The sequence below is a fragment of the Spea bombifrons genome, chromosome 2, assembly GCF_027358695.1.
Source record: "Spea bombifrons isolate aSpeBom1 chromosome 2, aSpeBom1.2.pri, whole genome shotgun sequence".
NCBI classification, from domain to species: Eukaryota; Metazoa; Chordata; class Amphibia; order Anura; family Pelobatidae; genus Spea; species Spea bombifrons.
The window spans coordinates 134,293,314-134,316,608 of record NC_071088.1 but is presented as its reverse complement, the minus strand read 5'-3'; the positions used below and the strand labels follow the sequence as shown (position 1 = coordinate 134,316,608).

Genomic DNA, 23,295 nt, shown 5'->3' with positions numbered 1-23,295 from the left:
CCACACCGGTGGGTATTCTAATTACACGGGAGAAGAACGAAGCAGAGTAAGTTTGTAAAGAATGTAAGTGTCTGTATTAGTGGGTTAATGTTCTGGTTAATTTTCTATACATGTCTATTGTGCTACAGAATACTTCTATAAATTATTATGTAATGTAATAGACATTGTATATCCCCAGGGAGATTTACATTACAACAAACTGGAAATCTATGCCAGCCTTTCAAGGTAGAGACTTTGATGAAGTCCCACAACAGGTGCAGGAGATGGACCAGTTGGAGGCTTCCTCACGTCAGAATCAGAGAAAATGTTGATGGCTCCTGTGCTCCCTGTGCAAAGAGAGCCCCCCGAAAAAGACAAAAGTGAGGCATTACCTGTCTGGATCTTTTAGGTTGGTCAGTTTGGGCCAGCAGATCATAGGCCAGAGAGGGGTCCAATGGGAACAGGTCTCCACAAATAGACTAGAGGTCCGGCGCGTGGACCGAAACGTTGATGGTTCTGGGAATAAATTATTAATCTTTAATCTATTGTTGAAGACCTGTAAATGCGTGATTTCCTTGGATATATATCTATTGACAACCCTGGCAGTTGGACGTATCTACATCGAGTGCAGAGATTTTGGATATGTATATAGATACACCGATCAGCCATAACATTCTGAGCACTAATAGGTGAAGTGAATAGCATGGATAATCATGTTATGATGGCCCCTGTCAGTGGGTGGGATATATTAGGCAGTAAGTGAACATTTCGTCCTCAAAGGTGATGTGTTAGAAGCAGGAAAAATGTGTAAGGATCTGAGCGACTATAGCCAAAATGTGATGGCGAGATGACTGGGTCAGAGTGTATCCAAAGCTGCAACTTTTGTGGGGTGTTCCCGGTCATGCACATGTAGGGGGTGCAGGCTGACCAGTGTGGTCAAATCCAACAAACGAGCTACTGAAGCTCAAATTGCTGATAGAAATGTGTCAGAACAGACATAGCATCTCTGTTTGTTGCAGATGGGGCTGCGTATCCGCAAACCAGTCAGGGTAATGATGCTGACCCCTGTCCTCAGCTGAAAACGCCTACAATGGGCAAGTGAGCATCAGAACTGGACCACGGAGCGATGGAAGAAGGTGGCCGGTCTGATGAATCACGTTTTGTTTTACATCACGTGGATAGCCGGGTGCGTCGCTTACCTGAAGAATGCGGCACCGGGACGCATCCATGGAGCCCCCACCTCGCAACTTACAGGACTTAAAGGATCTGCTGCTAACATCTTGGTGCAGATACCACAGCACAGCTTCAGAGGTCTAGTGGAGCCCGTGCCTCGACGGGTCAGGGCTGTTTTGGCAACAAAAGGGGGACCTATACAATATTAGGCAGGTGGTCATAATGTTATGGCTGATCGGTGTCTGTATATGTATGTATGTATGTATGTGTATGTATATATATATATATATACATACACATACATACATACATACATATATACATACATACATATATACATATATATACATACATATATATTGTAGGGAACGGCTCACACATGGGGCGGCAATGACAGTATTCACACCGGCAGCAGGTTTCAAAAGTCTTTATTTAAATGATGTAGGCACAGAGCACCTTGCAAACAAAACAAACTCTAAGCCTGTCCGGCTCTAACTAAACATCAGGATACCTCACTATCCCACTACAGGCCTAAGGTCTGGCACCAAGCAAAATAACAAGTTGTCCATAGGGAAAGCTTCATACCTGGTGGGCTGCAGCGCTGGCTGTAGCTGCTCCTTGACTCAGTCTCTCCTACACCCTGCAAACCTAACAGCCCTCTCTTTTAAGGCTTCCTCCCCAGTAATAAGCATAGGAAGCCTCACCTGAGGACTCCTGGGAGTAAGGAAAACCCGTAGTGGACTAGGGGTGTGGACTGGAGCTCTCCCACTTATCCAAGTAATCCAGCCCATGTAACTTTAAACAAAAGAGCCCTAGCAGACTACGCCCTGCTAAAGCAGCATGTATCCTCTTGGATGTCTGCTACCGTGCCTGGCTGAGAAAACCAGGTGAGATATACACCCCATCCACCACTTTCCCATACGCTTTACCACAATATATACATACATATATATATACATACATACATACATATACATACATATATATATACATACATACATACATATACATACATATATATATACATACATATACATACATATATACACATACATACATATGTACTAAACTATGTATTATGCAGTCAGCGATAGCTTTTTCTAAAACAATCTCACTGTAGCATGTGAGGGAATTGAATTTTTCTGTGAATAATGCCTTGTATGGGACACAACAGATGTTAACGCCATGTAAACCTTTATAAAACAGATGTAGTTGCAGATGTCCGCAACAGGTATAGCGATCCATGCAATTCCCTGGAAATAATGGGGGAAAAAAGAAGCTAAATGTTTATTGTACTTTGTTATTTCAATACGTTAAGGTACATTTTAATTTCCGTACTATTCTGGTTTACTAATTTATGTTACTCCGAATAACATGGAGATTTCCCAGAAGGGTACATTTTATAGTTCATTTTATTTCCGTTCTTATAGTCTTCAAATGTTATTGTAGCAACAATGAGGAGAATATTACAATAAGAGAAACAAGAAATAATTCATTCAAATTACTGTTTTGTTTGTATTATTCATTACGTTTGTTTCTAGGAGAGGCCCAGTACATAAACCATAATGACTATTCGTACATTGAATACAATATTAAAATTATACACAATATGGAATAGCTTAAAAAAACTGTAATAATACCAACTGATGTCCAAACTACAGCTAATAAAAAATAGAAAGTGGATTCCCGTCCTTAGTTTGCCTTGGGAAGACTCAAATTAAGCTTTTTAAAAATGTTTAAAGGGGAACTCCCACCATTTTTCTTATCACTAATATGAGATTTAAAGCAGATATATATTATTATATTCTGCTGGTTTCTTTTTTTTTTAAGCAGTTTAAAATATTTTTGTAAAATATGATGTTTTCATACTGCATAAAATAGCTTAGTCTTTTTTATTTATTTTTTGTAATTACATTTTTTTCTTATTAAAAGAAGAAACATACAATACTTTACAATATCATTGACCTTGGTTTAGAAGACATATTTGCCAACAAGAAGTAAGCATGTTAGCATCTAGGTTTGGCTTTTGGGAGAAACATTAAAATCCCTAGGAGGGACCTTACCTTCTAGTAGGTCATTATAAAGGTCAACAAGATATATTCCACTAATAATTGGCTTAGAGGCTTTCCAAAATTACCTTACATCATCTAGATGCTCTATGTTGTCATCAATGTAATTGATCTATTCTCTTTTCAGAAAGGAACGGAAAGCATTCGAATGGTAAAAAGTAGTCGGGAATCTCCAGTTCCATGATATCTGATGCAATTTTGTCAACACAAGACCCAACCAGATAGGAGCATAGTCTGAAATAACTATAGACCCTATTTGTACATCCAAAGTCATATACGGAAGTGTATTAGGGATCATGAAATAGTCCAGTCGGGAAAAGACGTGAGGATGTGAGTAAAATCGGGTGAGAATGTCTCCAAACAATGCTCTAACATTTTGTAATTGGGGTATCCAAATGCCTATCCATTAATAATCTCCACCTAGGATAATGTTAGATGCAGACATTTCTGATAGGGTAGGAAATGGAAAAAAAAAGTTTGGCTAGGAAGGTATATTGACTCGAATTCCTGACATAAACATTAACCAGAGTAAATAACCCATTTTCCATTTAAGTTTTTAAAATGGTATAATTCCTCAGAGGTCCTGGACTGCCGCCTCCACCGAGTAAGACAAATTTGTAGTTAAAATAATAGAGGTGCCGCTAGACTTTACCGTGTACATAGCTGAATAGCAATTACTAATCTATGTGGCCTTTAATGTATTTTGTTTTGTTGGCTCGCACCAATGTGTCTCCTGTAGATAAATGATATCAGGGCACAGCTTCTTAAGATGGGTTTAGGCCATCTACTTTCAAAGATAAAAAGCAAATTGAATTTAAAGTATGTACCTTTCATTGGCATGGCTCGGAAATGTTGTGCTAAGGGACATCAGCCTATAAGGAGCCGTGGAGGAGAAAGTTTAGATAGATAAATCCTAATTTGAACCAGCACCCAACATAACAATTTAAATAACATTTTCAATTCTGAATATCATGTAAGGAACTAATTGTGAATGCCGAAATGGCAGTTAGGATCTGCATGGTTTGGAAGAAGTAGAAGGAGAAGAATGAACAAGAAAAAAGAGAAGAAGGAAGAACCTCCTGGGGCTGTCGGTAAGGAGAGGAAGCTTCCACATTCTTATGCTAAAAACTTCTTCTTGAACTCTTAACCTTGCAAGATATAACTTTTTAGATAAAAGTTGAAATCCTTCTCGTTTGTTGCACCCAATTACTGTGAACTATTGCACTATTCCTTGTGCCAAAATAGAATGGCCGTCTAGTGAGAAACCCTTGATTCAAAGGGAGCAACTCATAGATCAGCACCGACAGCTTAATGATCAATAGTAATGTTAGAATGATGTTACCGTCACCCGTAATGTGGGAACCCAGCTCGTCCGCCAAGCCTGACTTTGGACAGGAAAGTCTCGAGGGGTTCTTGCCACCTCCAGCACCTCTCCACTCCATCCTGGCTTTATTCAAGTGAGTTATCAAAAAAATATTAGCATGATGATCCCCTGGTCTCCAGTACTGCTGAAGACAAATATTTTAAAATAAAAGGATTGTTTATTCAGTAAAAGGCAACGATCTTGTTAGCCAGCCTCCCAGAAGTGACCAGAATCGCCCAGTCAGACACTCGGACTAATTAACATCTATGGAGGAATCGACTTCATTAGCATTGCCAAAAAAAAATCAGCTCAGTGTGGATTTTGAGCAAGAAAAGTCACCCCAAAAATCACATGACTGATAACAATGGCGGCCTCCAAGTCTACAATACAATCACAAAGAAGGGGTCTTGGAAGCTTATGTGACATACATATAAAATACATTATTTACTATATACAGTACAATGGTCCACTAAAGGATAGCACACACCTTTCTGGCTTTGCAATCTAAAAGCACATTGATTTTACTCACACGGACAGAATGTTTTAGTTTTATATAGAATATAAAGTTTTATACATTTAGATATTTTTGTAACCAGAGATTTAGTTGAGGAATCTGGGGATGTTAAAATTTAGATTTTTTCTTAACCTTTTTGCTAATGAGATGTTCTGTTAGATTTGCTCATCTGTTGCTACTAGACATCTCATTAAATATTATTAAGAGATTTGGTTTTAATTTTGAACTTTTGGACATTGGAACTGCCAACCGTCTTGAATGTATGCCATTTTAAAGCCTTCGCAATGATCTTTCTCCACTGACTCCTCACATTAGCGGCATACCTATCAGAAAGATGGCTTGGTCATCTAGAATATGATCTAGCTCATTATATACATAAGGAATTGTAGAATTCTTAAAATGTTGGCATTCCAGTTTGTTGGGATCTACTGGTAGCCAAATGAAGCATGGGAAGAAGTCAAACTCAACTATGTACAAAGAATATGAATTTCATGGTATCAAACTGTAACAGATAAGGGACCACCCATTTTCTTTCATAAAATGGGGGATCAGCATCTGTTACATCCATGATTTGCCATGCTAGGTCATCAGTCTGTCTTCCTAAATCATGTCTGTAGCAGCCAAGATCACTTGGTAATGCTGTGAGGGTAGAAGAATCCAACACCCCCAAAATTACAGGTGTCCAAATCAGGACACGTAGGTAATGTTTAGCTAAGGCAAGAGGTGAGGAGGGACAGGGCTGAAGACGTGGCCGTCCATCTTACATGAATAGCAGCCTCACATATCTAACATTGCGAGGTGGCCACATAGGAGCTTTAATGGAGATCTCCACTGCAACAGCACAGACCTTTATTGATCGTACAGCTCCCTGGGCCATTCAGAGAAGATCCCTAACCGGACAACAATCCCCACTGGATTTAATTACATTACATTTGTTTACATAGCATCAGCAGATTCCGTAGTCCCGATACAATAAGAGGTAGTGAAAATGAATTACAATTAAAAATTATGTAACGCACATACTGGTCCAGAAGGAATAGAGACCCCTGCTCGAGAGCTTACAATCTAGTCGGTAGTTGAGGGATAAAGTGAAACAGTAGGAGAGGACTTCTTGGATGAGGATAAGTCGATTGAAACTAGGATAATGTGTGGAGGTCTGTTGGTCTTGCAGGTGGATTGATTAGAATGCTGACTACCGCCACCACCATGCCCACCATCACTATTAAAAAAAAAATAAAGGAAAGAAAAAGCACTGTTACCTCACCTGGTGTATAGCGCTGTAGTAAAGTGAGAGTATGGGAGATAGGCGGATTGCAAGATGAAAGTTGTGTCTTAAGGAAATGAGCCGGGATGAAACGTTAGGACAGCTCACCAATTCTAGTACGAACCAACAGCTGCATACACACCACGGTGCAGCACTTACTTTGACGTGATTAATTCTTTCATTTTTTTAATATTGCGGAAATTCAGTCCTGCAACAAGAAGCTGGATGTGCCCGGTGATCTGCTGCGTTACCCTGGCCTCCTGGAGCACTTCCCCATCAGGGTGGAGCCTCGACGCACACCACAGGGACAACCTCTCCCCCCGATTGGAGGAAACGGTGAGAGGGTGTCCCCCATGTTGCCTGCTGAGGCCCCAGGCGCTGAGGTGCAGATGTGCACCAGGAGGCCAGAATAATGGAGACAGATCTTTGAAGAAAAAGAAGTGTTTCTGAACATTATTCTGGCTTCCCAGAGCACTTCTGCATCAAGTTGGAGCCTCTGAAAGCGCCTAGGGACAACCAATCAGGGTAACACAACAGAAAAAAAGCCCTCTGGACTGAAAGGACAGGAAATTAAATATCTATATCCTTCCTACTCAGGGGTTGTCAATTCTGTTATTTATTTATTATTTTTAATATTGGGTCATTTCAGTCCTGCACCAAGGGGCTGCATGTGTCTATCTACCAGCGCCTACTACTGCTGCTGCTGGTGCACCTCTGTCTCCTTCCTTACTCTGTGGGTTCAATTCGTGGTCTTTTTTTCTGATATTTTCAGTCTTGTAAGTCACTGTAAGAGAAAGTAGCAGGAAAGTAGTGTCAGAGGATTATATGAATGTTTCAGTGAGGACAAGGAGGCTGAGGTGCTTAGAAATGAAAAGGTCCTGAACATCATTGAGTTACTTGAACGTAGAGTGTGGATTCCAGAGGGCACAAGAGAAGAGGGCGTAGGGGGTTACAGTAGACTGGTTTGAGAATCTGTTTGTTTGTGTATTGCGGTTGTTTGTATTTTTATGGAAAGTGCGGTGGCAGGAACAGGTTTGACTAGAGGGGCTAGGGATAGAAGTTCCATTTTATTTAATTTTAAAGTTATATTTTCCAGTTCTTACATCACATTTACCATCTCGAAGGGCATAGCCAGTGCACACAAGGCACATTTCCCATTATTTCCCAAGATCCACCAATGAAGACTACAACTGAATCCTGCTGTCAGCCCTAGTAACAAATTATAATCTTGGGGATAACCTAAATGGGACATTTCATTTTTAAATGAATTACAGATTATACAACTTTACATAGTAGTCATTTATGCTGTAAATATATTTTTATATTGTCTCAGGTTGCGTAGAAGGTAATTGAAGATGAGATCGGTCCTTTCGTAAAAGAAAATCCTCCCAAGGGATACCTTTATCTCCATAATTCTAATAAAAAGTGATTTGATTCATTTTCTTTATCATGAATCTCTTCCTTTATCTGCCCCTTCACTATACTGTATTGGCTACCGGGAAATAAAGATTGAACTGATATAAACAACACTAATTAAAACCCTATCAGCGTAAGCGTGGCGCATGAATACAGACTAATACGGATTACTTATCAGCAAGACAACATGATGAAGCCTCCTATTTAAATATGAGAGGTATAAAATTGATACAGTGCTTAGCAAAGTGTGAGGGTAGCGTATGTCCACGTGATAAACGTATAGTACATGTGACATACTTACCCCCGGTCAGGTTGAACGCTGGCTCTGCAAATGATCTGGGCATAGTCTATTGAGGCTATGAGTGCATTCGCAGAAAGTCTTCTCATTGCTTTCCTGCCGCTAATTCAAGCAGCCAATCAGTGGAGAGAATTCCCAGAATGCGTCTGAGGCCGCTAGCGCCAGCTCCAGAGCTGCATCTTCTTCCTCAGGACTTTTTGTTTTGCGTTTTACTCAAAAAGTAGTTTAATATTATTTTGTTCTCTAGTTGGCTCCCTTAAAAAGGAAGGGCCTGAGTAGAGAGAAGGTAAACTCCAGTATCCCCAACCAGGAGGTCAAATTCTATTCAAAGAGCCTCTGGGCTAAATTCGTTGCAGCTCGTCCCTGATACTAATTTTCTACACCACTGTTAATATAAAAAAGCCCTCTATGTGTCAATAATGAGACAGTAAGAGGACTCAAGATGGTTCCTAGAGAGGAACTAGAGGGCTGGAACATTTTGACCCAAAATGGCTGAAAACATACAGAATCAGAGATTCATATTTTTCATTAAAAAAAAAAATAAACAAACATAAAATGCAAATGTTCTAAATCCTTGATCTGCAACACATCAAAATGATGAACAAACCCAATGTTTTCCCAATACATTTCCTGTAAGGATTCTTGTGTACAATGGAATATCCCATCATTCTGTCGGCCACGTACGATCTGTAATCCTCAAAACACTTCATCAAGATGTTATTTGATGTAATCTGATTTCACAAGGATATGGCATTAAACAAAGCATCATGACAAAGACTAAAACCTTCTCAAGAGAATATTAACAGATGAATGAGACACTAATCGCTACACAGAGGTTGGAAAAACATCAGAGAACCTACACAGTGACATTAATCGTGTTTCATCTATTAATCATCAAAGTTCTCACTATAACGTCCGGTTTTATCCAATTAACAAAATATGTTTCATTTCTATAATTCATTTTTCACCCATTAAAAAAACATCACACAAGGTGATGATTAATGTAACACAATACAAACACTAACATTAAATCTCACCTCTTCTCTAAACATTCCATCTTCAATCTGTTTACTAAGATACACCCTGGCTACTGAATATCAGGATGTGCGTCAGCTTTTCCATTTTTTTTTTCTCTTCTTACAATTGGTAATGAAGCTTGTCCTAGTTTGTCATCGGTGTGACCGTACTTGCGAACAGACACATCATCTGCCAATATTAAGAAGAGAAGTATGGGGGGCAATAGTAGATTTGGACACTAAAAGTAAGTCAAACTTAACTTGTACTATGTAAAGCAGCGGAGGAATTAAACAAATTCCATCCTTTGTGGACAGGAGGAATCATGGGCCATATCCACTGACCCAGGGAGATGTAAGAACATTGACGGTCTGCATAGAACTCTATTGCAGCTCCCACTTGGCCATCTTATGAAGCCGAGTGCCGTGTGGTGGCACTTTGGGTAGGGTAACTGGGTAGCCCTGCCTCTGGCCCTACTCACCTCTGTTTCAACCCCTATCGCACCACATCACCAAACAGAGGTATCCTGCTCTGGGGGTATGATGAACAAGACCCCTTACACACGTGTGTACATATTTAGCCTCATCAGTTATGAAGAGCAAAACTTCTCATCATGTTGTAAGCTATCACCTATAATGGTAGGTTAGTGTCCTCCTGTCCTCTTCACTACTTACCTAAACCTTTCCAGAATACTCTTCTGACTTGATATGCTCTGACCACGGTAAGTAATATTACTGTTATAAAGTCCCAAAATGCAGCTGAGTAAAGTTTGCATACCCAACTCGCATATTCACAAATACTATCTCAACACAAGATCGCTACTCAGCTTGACCTCAGGAAGAGGCAAAGTTGACCCAAAACGTATTTAAACTCAACAGACACACGGGCATGAAGACCAAATTGTTCTCCAGTCAGACTGTTGACATGAACGACAGACATGTATGAGAGGCTTGAATTCAAGACCTACTTGATGCCGAGGATTTAGCTCCATTAGGTGCGAAATGTATTAGGTGCTGTTGTCGTCCTTGTCCCCGTGGTGTCCTGTGTTCTTTCTGTTTATAGATCAATAAAGACACCATCAGTGTATGGATGTCTCCAATGTTCCGGATATATAGCCTTTAGAATTCCTTTCCTTGGAGGGCCCTTTCAGTAAGCAGTTGAAGACTCATGATGTCCACCACAGATTCAGTTTACAGAGAAGGTTCACCATTATTAAATTAGTTATTATGTTTGTATAAACTTTTTGCCTTTTGTTATTGCTTTGATCTCAAAGCAATCTAGACAGCGCTCAATGGGAGGCTCACTGTGTCCCACTTGACAACACTTAACACAACCCGACATCAACTTTTTAAGTGGTTTCAAGGTCTGAATTTGAGATACTACCGTGACGATGTTATCTTTAGTAAATAGACCCATCTGTCCTCCCATAAACATTTCTTTTAGCAGTAATGATCGCCCATACAAGACAGCCAGGTTAAGGTGACCTACTACATCTTCACTTCGCGTTAGAATTACGGCTGCCTAAATATAGCCTAGAATGATCTGTCAATAAACATATTAAGGGTGCCATTTCTTAAAACAAATAGCCAGGTAATTTGAATATGTCTCACGATGCCAGGACGGCATGCAATTAGGATTGTAATAACTATGCCCATGCAAAATTAATCACGAACGCATTTCAATATCCCCCCGCTTCAACATTTTGTTATGAGGATAGATCAAGTCTAAAAGGGTGTCGTCGAAAACTTAATGAAATGGAATAGGATTTCCGCAAACGCATGCTGTGTTTACATAGATAATGCAGGAAGCAGACTTTTCTTTTCGTTAAATTATTGTTTAGTCGTAGAAGTTAGTATGGTAAGGAAACCATTTAGCTTATCAATCAACCACCAAATATGTTTGGGGAAAAAAGGATGGGTAAAATGCTCATTACAAAAACTATTTGTATTATTTTATTTTTACATAATTTTCAAGAGCCTAAAATGTAACAAGTATAGGGTATGACAGAGATTATACTATGACGCAGAGCCTGATGGTAACTTTAAAAGACCTTTTTTTCCCCTGATGTAAATGTTGAAATTATGGATGTGGTCTATTATTGGGGTTTAGATATTTTCAATGTCCGCAGACCGCTGTGCCCCTGTCTCCTTTCATGTGGCTTCTCTTGTATTTTCCTTTTCTGTGTTCTTCTTTCTTCTATCTTCTGTCTTCCTCGTGTCCCCCTGTATTCAGTCTTGACTCCCGGCAGACTTGCACAAAGGGCGGAGCTTCTGGGTACACCCATTCACACCATTGGACGAAGGGGGGGGAGAGGCTGTCCCTGTGACTCCGCTCTTTTGAGGAAGTACCCTAAGAAGCCCCAATAATTCAAACAGATTCTCAGAGAAAGAGATGCGTTTCTGCCCCTCTTTTTCTCTGCAAATCTGTCTGCAATATTCTGGCTTCTTAGAGTCACCCCCATTCTCTTAATCGTGGGAGCGGGTGTTCCTGGAAGCTCCGCCCTTTTGCTGAAGTCTGCCGGAACACACAGGAACAAGCGAAAGACAGCGGATAAGGTAGGGAGACATTAAGAGAGAGAGAGCAATACGGGACAATACGGTATATTAACTTTCCATAGGGAGAACCTGTCCATCGTTTCATGCCACTGATTGGTTGCTTGAAGCCGTCAATTATTGGTAGGAAAGAAATCAATGGGAGGGCTTTCTGTGCATGCGCACGGGGGTCAAGGCAGATGCTGCCAGTAAGCCGAGATTTTAGAATTCTTACAGAACCATTTTGAAAAATAAAATTAACATCTGCAGATAATAGTTGCAGACATTGAAGACATTACATTTGTCCATTTAATTGTGGTTTTACTTTGAAAAGACTAATTTAGGGGACATAAAGTCTATTGGAGCTCGTGGCTATATATTTCCATCTGGGATTGCTGTAACAACCTGCTCAAGTGTAGTAGAAGTTAATTATCATTAACGGACAATAAAATAAATGGCTGCTACTTGTCACTAACAGCATTTTGTACTAAATGAGGAAAAGCTTCACAAATGTTTTAATTCCACTCTTGGTTATTTGACCTTGATCTCATGTCCAGGTGACGACAATGCCGGATGGCCTCTAAAAAGTACGAGTTTAAGTGCTTCTCAAAACAACTTTTATTAGCATATAACTCCCACATCCCACCAAGCATTGGGTGGGGGGGAGGTTGGTTACTGGTGGGCTCCATACCTACCCCAAAGAAACAAAAAATATCGTTTGCTTAAGCTCTTCAAAGACTACTGAAACATATTCGGAGGACCTGTGATTCTGAGCATTTAGGGTAATGGACAGTATGGACGGTTACAGAAGGGTGGCTTAGTCCGTGAAAACAATTGTATAGAAAGCATTTTTTGAAGGTTTTAATGCTTTTTTCATTTTTTTTCTGTAATTTTGCATGAAATCTGAGTATATATATGTATATATATATATATATATATATATATATATATATAGTGAATTATTTCTGATATATATATTAATAAAATACAAATTTTCAATACAAGTCAGGAATATTTATTCTGTAATTAACAAAAAAAAACATATTAAACATGTGGTTATTGCCAAATCTACTGACACTAATCTCACAATATCCGTTTTAAAATAAAAAAATTAAAAAAAAACAACAGGGTCAAAAATTGCTGTTCATTACCTGCCTTCAAAAGATGACAATAACCAAAGCTAGAACGTTGCCTCATCGGTCTCGTTGGTGGAATGAATGTCTCTGGACGTTAAGTGTGATAAGTAAAAATAGGGTCAAAATGATGTCTCGCTGATGAAAATCACATTCACTGTTGGGGCTGATGAAGGGCCAACGGGGTCAAAACCTCGCCTTGTTGGTGGCAACAGCAACTGTATCAGTGTCTAGCAGTGATCATGCCTGGTCTTTGCCTTTGTCGACTACAACATATAAACATTATGTGCAGTAACCGGAAGGTGTTACGTGCGACGCTCGGGGGCCTGGATTCGTGTGAATTATAATATCTGAAAATGTCATGAAAAATACAGGATAAACAATGATGCCAAAGGTCACGATCCATGCCGATAATAATTGGAGGGGATTATCTGCCAACCTTTAACTCTGCTTTTGAGATTTTTGACAACTTGCGTTAGAACCCGTAAGACCTCGATTGACACCTGGTCACTGTTCTGATTCCAAACTCTACACCTTTATTTGCACTTTTAAAAGGTTTCCCACCCCAGCCTATCAGCGTTATAATTATACCGTATTTCTAGTGATTTTGTGAAAGCCGCGTGTACGTCAAGGTAAAAAAACGCCATTGTCTATTTAGAATAATCAGTGTGTTCTCTTAATTATAGTTTACACGTACATAACTCTAATGTCCTGTTGCTTGTTACCCCGGTCGCTATGGAAACACGGATTCTGGCAAGTCGGTGTCAAGAGAAGACTCTACGAGATTCAAAGATGATACCTCTGGCTAACAGCTGTGTCTGTTTTATGAATAGAAACCCATGAATTATTAATGTCCACGGATCTCAGAAAGAATGGTTTCTTATATCACGGAAATATTGTTGAATTAAGGATTTTTTTCTCCGTGTTCTAATGGCCACAACTGAATATTCCGATTAAGCTTCTTCGGCCTAATGTGTGTAAATTCAAACTATTTAGTATTATTAATGTATTTATGAATATAAATAAGCAAAACATTGTTTTCCATTTCCATTTATTAGACTGTTAATCTACGTAGTTACCATAAGGTATTTTTCTAGCAGTACGGTGTACGGCTCAGTCTTGCAGATGTCACCTAGCCAGCAGGGCCGGACTGGGCACCACAAAGTGGCCCTGGCATTTTATAGCCTGTGGCCCCCAATGACATAACTGCAGCTGACGGCCAGATACGAGAGGCTGTACGGTACGGTTCTATTCTCACGAAGCGTACGGCCAGGAATATCCAGCGGTGGACACACATTGCATGACCCAATCTGCTGCTGGGGTGGCATATTGAGTATGGAGTGATGTCATGTCTGTATGCCAGATGGCCAGTCCAGGCCTGCTAGCCAGTATTTTCCTGGAAGATTGGAACAGAATGGACACTCAGTGAGTGAGTCTCTGCTATTCGTAGCGAGTAAAAAGTGTCAAAGCAGCATTTACTTCGGATTAATAATAAATAACAATTAAGGTGGAAGAGCCATACCTGTTACAGATAGCTATGGCTAGACAAATGAAAAATTCAGTGAAAATGGCTCAAATTTCTGACCCAGTTCGGAGAGGGCACATTTACCCTTCAAAACAACAGCCCTCGATGGTGGTGAAGAAACCGACAGGTCAGAGGCCTGTGAATCCCGTCTCACACCGACGGAGAAGAACCTGAAAAGGTCAATGGTGTCTGATCAAGCCATGAGGAAACTTCTCCAGAACACACAGGATTCAATCCAGAAAGAATTATGCAACATTCTGATATCAAGAAAGAGATCAGAGAAATGAGTGACCGGACGGATCGCCTAGAACACAAGATGGAGGAATTTGTACTGCCACACAATGATGTCACTGCCCAGAACATGGAGCTGGTAAAGCAAAGTTCAGGTGCTACTAGCTGAAAATTATGGATCCAGACATAATGCTCACAATAGAGGGACACCAGTGCAGTTGCTTTATACTTTGAGTGCTTTGTGGCTTTATTGAAGGATATCCACACTCTTTCAAATACTTTGTGGTGCGCCAACAGATTGTTCTCCCATATAGGTTTAAAGAGCTGAACATCTTTGCGGATTTGTCTACAACTGCTAATGCAATGGACAATAACCCCTTCCACAAGCTCTTGGTCAATTTCAAAATGAGGACCTTTGACCTCATCCTTATAATGTGGAAGAAACGCCATAACAGCAACTCTTCACCTGGTTTCCTGCGAATTCTCACCATCACCCCAATTTGTATTCCATTTGTTAACTACTGTGGGAAAGAACAAGAAAGATTGTATCATTTTGAACATGATATATATATTAAAAATGTTGTCTGCCACCCCTGCGAAGGTACCAGGAGATCTGAATAGCCTTCATCTGCTTACTTTGGAAGACTAACGTGAGCCTTATAAGCGATGGCTCCTGAGGTTTTTCGTTTCTCATCTTAACTATGACTGTACTATGTGTGGTTTTACACCGACAATGGTTTTTGCTACACATTAGTTTAACGCAAAATGGAAAAGTGAAGATGTGGACACCAGATGAGGTCTGCAAAAGGCAAACTTATTTGTGGGAGAGGATTGAGGACCTTCTATAACGAGTTGTAGAACCGTTTGCTCTATAAAGAGACGGCTTGAAGGACTTGGGAGGAGGAATCCAGGGGACTAATTGTTTTTAAATTGTAAGATATTTTATGCACTTATTATATGTAATAAATTCTGTTTTCGTGGACGCTTCTCCGTTGCTCTCCTCGAGAATGAAGACCGGTGGTGTGTGACATCTCATACTTCATACAGAAACCTGAGAGATCTGATCAATAGCGCTGGATAAATCACTGCTCACCAAAGAGTGAGCGCAATACATCTTTTATGAATATATGTCTGTTTTTGATACGGACTATACTGCACTATGCACTTTATTCTGTTTTTTCCTTGTGAGGTTCTGATCCTTTATGAAGGAGAACTGATCTTGCTACATTTGAGATACACTTGAAGTGTCTGCTTTATATTTATAAGTGTTTTTATTGTTGGGCATTATTTATTGAGTATATTTTAGCGCACATTTTCACTTTTCCGTTTTCTATATTTTCTTCTAGTCATGGAGCACTAAGGAAGCCTGTGCTGCCGTTATAAAGTTATAAAGAGAGGTTAAAACATACTGGTAGAGCTCCAAATCAGCAACTTATTCATAGGATCTGCGCTGCGATCAAACAAGCTATTGCTAGGAGGTGGAAGGGAGTCCCTCCGACCTTCGGCGAAATACGGGCTAATATTTGGCATCTCATCTGTATGGAGAAGATCACCGCCAAGCTCTATGATAATATGTCCAAGTTTGAGTCTATTTGGCTGCCTTGGCTCTCTACGTTTCCGGGCCCTCGCCCGGTTCATGTAATACTTCAGTGGTAACCCGGCCTAGTCGGTTTTGCCTTTCTCCTCTCTCTCTGTTCTGTCTCTTTTGTCTCTTTATTCTTTTTCTCTTCCTCCTTCCCGCCCCTTTTTCCTTCCCCCCATCATGAGAAGTGTTTGACAGTAGGATGCTCGCCTCGCCTTACCATGTGTTGGCTTACTGCTTACACCCGGTACCCCCCGGGGTCTGGGAGTCGGTATCTGTATCCATTGATGCATTTATGTTGCTTTAATCTGCATTTGCCTGCGGTTTTGTAACATGGTACTTGTGCAGTGTTTATGCGTCTCTGATTCCTGCTCTGTACTGCTGTTAACACTTTGGTCTTGACATCTATTGCTTTTTTTTTTTTTTTTCATGTTAAAATGCAAATAAAATACTTTAAACAAAAAAAAAACATACTGGTAGAGAAGGGAAGAGGGCCATGCACTTGCAAGCTTACAGTCTATTTAATGGCTGACGTGGATTCTCGTTGCACAAGCAAGAAAGACATTTTAGGTTAAGGTTTTACAAGTTCTCATTCCAAGTCTAGTTCATCGGTATGGAACGATTACAATTTAAAAGGTTGTATATAGATCAACTAGCACTATGGACAATTCATTAACAATAGTAACAGCACACAGAAAAGCTGCCTGGGAAATGAGCTCAACCCTATAACCCCCAGAACTACAAAGAAAACTTTAAAAACTATAAAACATTGGCAGAGGGTAATATAGTGAGGGAAATGTAACATGCATGGGATAGACTGATTAAGGTTTGGAGTCTTTAGGAGAAATGGGCCGAATGGGTCTGATCTGCTGGCAAATTCTATGTAAATTTTCATAAAAAGCAGAAAGAAACAAAATCCTGCTTAGCTCCATTAAAAATATACTTTATTCATCCAAACTATATGTGTTTGCTTGCAATAAAAGATGTAGACCCTCCATATATGTGTCCACGATGCAGAACGTTGTCATATCACCAAGTCTTCCATCGCTTTTTCTTTATTGACGTACTATAGGTCTACCCTCATCTGACCCACTACATTGTGTGTGGACATGTGGCTATTATGTTTGGTGTTATCATGACGCGTTTCACCATTCGGCATACTTGGAAACTTGGCTACCTGAAGTCCTCCCTCTCCCAGGAAGGGACTTCTTGTAGGGCACACATGAACGAGGTTGACCACTCGAGGGACGTGGCTAGCAAGACTAGCTCTATGTAGCCATACAGGGTGCTGGTAATAGGCATGGCTCAACTCTGCTCCTGTGCCCAGGAGATGGAGCAGAGGGACCCGGAGACCCCAGAAAAGTGACACTTCACCTGGAGACTCTGGCTGAAACTCACAAAGTTCCCAGTAATGCCAATTGGTCCTTTTGTCAAGAGGGTCTCTATGACCCCTAGAACTCCTAAGCAGATGTAGGGCAATGGTGGGCACCAGGCAGTAGTATTGTCCATATATACTATAGAATAGTTTCACTGCTCACCTGGACTCACCTTAGAGGACACACATCATAGTCTTGCTGTCTGTAAACGTGAAATTTCATTATACACAATTTATTTAATGTACGGTACCTCTGAGGCTCGTTGTAAGCTCTCACGGCCAGTAGACGAAGAATTGCTTTTCTCGTATAACTCTGCTACATGATTCAGTTCAGCTAATTTCTCTTCTTCGTTTATGTGCGCACTCAGTAACGTAACTTCATAAAATTCCTGTATATCTGTGAATAGAAAGAAAGACATTATAATAAACAAAAGACAATTAACTTCATTTCCAAAAAAAAATGTATGTGTGCAAAACTGTAAAATCTAGAATTTGGGAAATGTGTCCTCGAGGTCTATTCCCACTCAAATTTAGAAAAGTACTAAAATTATATAAAATAAGACAATTTCCAGTATATTATAATATTTTAATAGAATATGCCGGGTAATAAGTGTCCTATGTTGTCTTTTGTTTGGGGTATCCTTATGACCATCACTGTATTAACCTCTACCACTTCTGCTGGGACTTCTCTACTTATCTACTTCCCTATCGTTGAAGAACTACTTAGCACCGTTCTTGGATTTCCGGTGGCTCTGTTACATAGGAAGGCAGAGTGAATTTATTCTGAAATACAGAGCCGAATATAAAATGGCCTGCGGAGACGCATCCGCATCGAGGCTTCTCTCCCATTTAATATGCAGTTCAGACACACGCCTATCAGACACAGATTAAAAAAAAACACCCAAGTGCTGAATAACTGTTGTTCTGCATAATGATGTCACTGGCCAGAAATTCACAGAGCGGTGTAAAAAATGTGACTTGGCTCTGTGAAAACATCTTATTATCACAAGATCGTGGGGTATGATGAGAGTAGTAGAGACACGGTGGTGGTCTATTTATTATAATATAGAATAAAAAACATTTCAGCGTCTAGACCGCTCAAATGCACTGCGCAATAATGGCACTATAACATTTTGAGGGCTGGCTTTTATTCCCATTTAGCGAATAGTGTCCTAAATTTGGAGAGGAGCTCTATTCAGCGCTCATCATTATTTTGGGAGTAGTTGAAGCGGTGAATTAAATCTCTCCAGCTGATCAGGAACATGTAGCTTGGCTAGCTTCTCACCTTGGCAGCTATCTCGTCTACCATAGAAAATGACCTCTGGGGGCCACTTTTACCGGTGGGACCTGGTTGTGCTTTGGATAATATAGCCCTGCTGTACACGGTATGTGTAGTTTGCCCCCGGCCTCCTGTGACAACTTGCATTGCTTTTTCCTGGACCCTTAGGTAATAGTCTATTGTTCAGCTGCCGATACGGTTAATTCCCTGGGAGAAGGGCGCTTTATAAGTATTAATTAAAGGCTTTTCTGACATTGTAAAGAAGCAAAGAAGACCTCTGCTAATGAAATTCTATAGAGGAAGGGACTTCATTAGCATTGCCATAAAGCATCAGCTCAGTGCGGTGTTTGAGCTGGAAAGTCATCCAAAATGACTGACAACAATGGCCGCCTCCAGGTCTGCAGATAAAGGGAGTTCATTGGAACAAAATGAGATAAAACCATTTTTAGTGAAATATAATTTTTCTTGTTGAAAAAATATATATATTTGTAGAACTGTGAAAATAGCACAATGGGTAAAAAACAGAGTTAGGCATACAGGCTAATATATAATATATTTATAAAGCTCCATCATATTCCATAGTGCTGTACAATGGGGGAAAAAATCCAAGAATGTATCTTGTGCAAAACTTGACCAGGAAGATGTGATTCAGAAGAACTTAATAGAAAATAGAGAAACTAACTCATCGCCACTTAATAAATCACCAATTACATCAGTTAAGCACCTTGCCGTGAATATATATTATTTCAGAGAATAAATGAAATTGAATCTCTTAAATAATAAAACACATTTTTGGAAATAAAAAAGCCTAATTGCTTGTCACCTCTTGCCGTTTAAAACTACATGGTCTCTGATTAAGTTTGCAGTCAACAGACAATTACCGGATTTAATTAACTTCATATAATTAAATTAAAGATTTGGGAAACCTTGTTATTTATCGCTGGTATTCTTTGATATACTTTGTTTCTTTGACTCAGACAATAGCAGCTATGCGCTCGTTAAACTAGAAGTTACCCTCGTTCCCCAAAGGGCAATATTAATGGTAACCCATCGGCAAAATGAATAGATTTGCTTGGATTCAGACCAGCCAATGATAGATGTTAATTGGCAGCAGATGAACAGCCAACGTAATTTTATCTCAGCGTAGTGAACTCTCGGCTGTAAAATTCTACCAATCACCTTATTGTGCGAGATAAGTAATTAAATCCCAGTAGTGCCACTTTTAATTAAGAATGTGGCCGTTTGTGCAGGAAAATGAGGATGGCTCTGTATGTTAAATCAGCTTTATAGTCTCTAGTTGCAAGTAGGTCTTATTTCAAACAGGTTCTACGCTGAGCCGTGTTTTAAGTTAAAAAGGAACAATTATCAGTATGAGAACAATACGTTAACAAAGGGGAGAAGCGCACCGTTGGAATGGAAAATATGTCTGATTATTTTAAATGACCAGCTTTGTTTAGTGATGAATTTGTAAGCGGCGCTGCCCTGGGCTTAACTCGGAACTTGTCCTTGTACTACACAGATCCTTGGTTGAGTGCTGGGATCTGGCATATGACATCACATCCTGACGCTCTACCTCATAAGGTCACTCATCAGGAGGAAGAAATGCTATGCAGGTCTGTGCCAGCAAAGCACCATAGAGTAAATGGATTGGTTCTAAGGGAGATCTCTGATCACTGGAGAGCCGGATTGTCCAACAAGGCGATCTGTCCCTGAGGATGCCGACTTGCCATTCTAGGCCTAGCCAGTCAAGCCCAGAATATGCTGCTGACTTTGTCCCCAAATATTCCTAAACTCCTCATCGAAACTTATAGTGAACAAAAGTTGGCATCTTCTCTCCACGAACAGTTCTTTACCTACTAGTTTCCACGGAAAGCCACCATGACAACATTACAATGAGGAGTGCTTTGTCTTCCCTTGTATTAGGAACCGACAAAATCAGCCGTATTCTAGATCTACGTGATTATTCCTGTCCATTGTTATCTCCATCCTTTAGTTACGGGTGAGGAGAAGGCAAATAATATCAGGACAGGGCATTGATTAGATAATGCTAGTTGAGAGGCTCCATAAGCAGATGGCGATCTCAGCTTCCAAAGCCAAGTATTCTTGGGGGGGGGGGAATCACAAACAAAAAGTTCAAGCTTCAGGAAGTTTTGTTTAAGTGAATTTAGTTATGATAAAAGTTGTGAAGGCAACAGATTCCTTTTAACCATGACAATTATACGAGGGGGCTACTCCTGTATCATTTTCAACGCCGTACGGATCCAGTGCCAAAAAACTGTAAACTATAAACAGCAGCGTTTTTATAGCAGATGTAATGTATAAATTACACATGAGCTGTTTTGGCACACGGTATGAAAGGGAGAAAAAAGAAAAAGTATTGCGGAGATAATGGAACCAGGAGTGAATGATTTGGCGTGGAGCCACACAAGCTGTTTGTCGCTGTTCCTCAAGTGGTTTCCATCCAAGTACCGCTGTACCGAGCAGACCTGTCACCTTCTCGATTTGTTGGCCGGTCACATCCACCAAGAGCTGACTTCCATGAGAAGAAACCAGGTGAAACTCAGGAGAGGTGAGTGAATTAACGACTTCATTCATTTATTTTAATTCATTACATTTTAATCAAACGCTTGAATTTAATTATATTTAACTATGATATTATTAGCGAATAATTATTTAATTAGGACAAAGTGAGATAGGTCAACGCTTCATAAAAATAATTACATAAATATGTAATACTTGCTCAAATGCTCAAATCCTTGCCCAAAATGATACCTTAATCGTGTAGATTTTTTTGCTTTATTATATTTTTTATTTTATTTTTTTAGGATTGGTCATCATGTGACATGAAAGCAGGCACCGGTAAGTTGTTGTCATAGAAACTGAAAAGGCTTCTTAAAACATTCTCTGTTTTATGTGATTTTAACCTTTAGCATAAATAATAAAATGATAGATCTGCTAAGGTTTATTTGGTTAACCTGCTGTGAACGCCTTTGAGTTGAGGACATAACAAATTCCCACTTAGATCATCTTATGTTAGCATTATGTTGCTATCTCAGGCATTTCCATTATATTTTAAGTAATTTTTGCTGAATCCCTGCATTTAATATTCTCCAGGGATTTAAATTCCACTTCCAATTTAACTGTATTCTAATTTTGTTAATTTTATCATAGAATTCCTTATGTGAAGACCTAGATCTTAATCAGTCGTTGGTCTCGTCTTAGACTCGGGGGCCAAATGCCTGTCCAATGCATGTTTAAGTTCTTTTACCATACTAACATCTACCACTTCTGCTGGGAGGCTGTTCCATTTGTTTATAAGGTGAAACTTTCTTACATTACATCTAAACCTCTGACCCACCAGCTGTAGATCATGGCTTCTTAATGCCCACACAATATCGAGTGGTATAGAACTTCATGCTAACTGGATCCTGCTTTATTTTGTGAAAATTTTAGGGTCATTCGGTATAGAAATGGACATTGTTGTATTGGTCCACAAAAGCCCACAATTATTTATAATAAGTTTTGCAGGGACTTCTGAAGTTTTGGATTCTGTGGCTTCACATCACATTACAATCATCTTTGGACCAAAGTTACTGGAGATACATATTGCAGGGTCTCTTCTAGCGACTCACATTCTACCCTAAAGCGAGAGATTCTTAATATTTTTTCTCTCAACCAAGGCTGGACCGGATTACCAGAATACTGGAGAAATTCCCGGTAGGCTGCCTGCCCTGGGGTCTGAAAGCCTCCTCCAAATGGCTGGCTGCCGAGGAGATCTAGGGTTGGCCATGGGGTGGCAGAACATGAGGTGACCTCACATGTCTGGAGTAGCATCACCCCAAGAAAGGGAGTGAAGACAATGTTCTAGGAGGAGCATTATTTCCCCAAAATTTGCACCCCTTAGCCACAATACGCCTCGATCATAAGAACCAAATTTACTGCCCCTTTTGAAACCTGCAGTTTTGAATGTCCGGCACGATATCGACGTTTCTCCTTCTGTGTTCTTCGTGCTGACTCGGCTCAGATTTTACCGAGTCATGCGCTGTAAATTATACAATGTAACACTTCGAGTAAAATTTAGTAGTTGCCAAAAATAACAATAAAGTAACTGAACCGATGTATTGTACGTTAGCAGCAGAAGTGCGGGGGTTTCTTTTAAGGCTGGTTTAAATATCCTCCTAGCTGTTAAGACCGTCATTGGTTCTCAACCATTAATTCAATAGTGACATTTCTGCCCAAATCAAATAGTTTTGACTATTCAGTCCGGGATGTTCGGGGTAAGACTCCATCTAAGCCACACAGGGAGAATGTTGAGCGGAGAAGAAGTTCCTTTATGCTCCCAGGGCTTATTGGGTTCATGTCATAGAAACATAGAATTTCATTGCAGATCAGACCCATTTAGCCTATTTTTCCTGATGTAAAGACTCTAAATTAGTCCTTAGTCTCGTTTTAGATTCAGGACAGCTTTATGCCTATTCCATGCATGTTTAAATTCCCTTTCTATATTAGCCTCTACCACTTCTACTGGGAGGCTGTTCCATTTATCTAC

The 23,295-nt window shown here is 40.0% G+C and overlaps 1 protein-coding gene across 1 annotated transcript in view; it reads right to left on the bottom strand.

Moving 5' to 3' along the window:
* The window catches only part of LOC128473880 (disks large 1 tumor suppressor protein-like), a 65,739-nt gene that overhangs the window by 2,526 nt on the left and 39,918 nt on the right, over positions 1 to 23,295 (bottom strand). Inside the window, exon 3 of the mRNA XM_053456102.1 lies at positions 17,719 to 17,864. Within this exon, the coding sequence (XP_053312077.1) occupies positions 17,719 to 17,864 (146 nt within the window). The remainder of the gene's footprint in view (positions 1 to 17,718; positions 17,865 to 23,295) is intronic.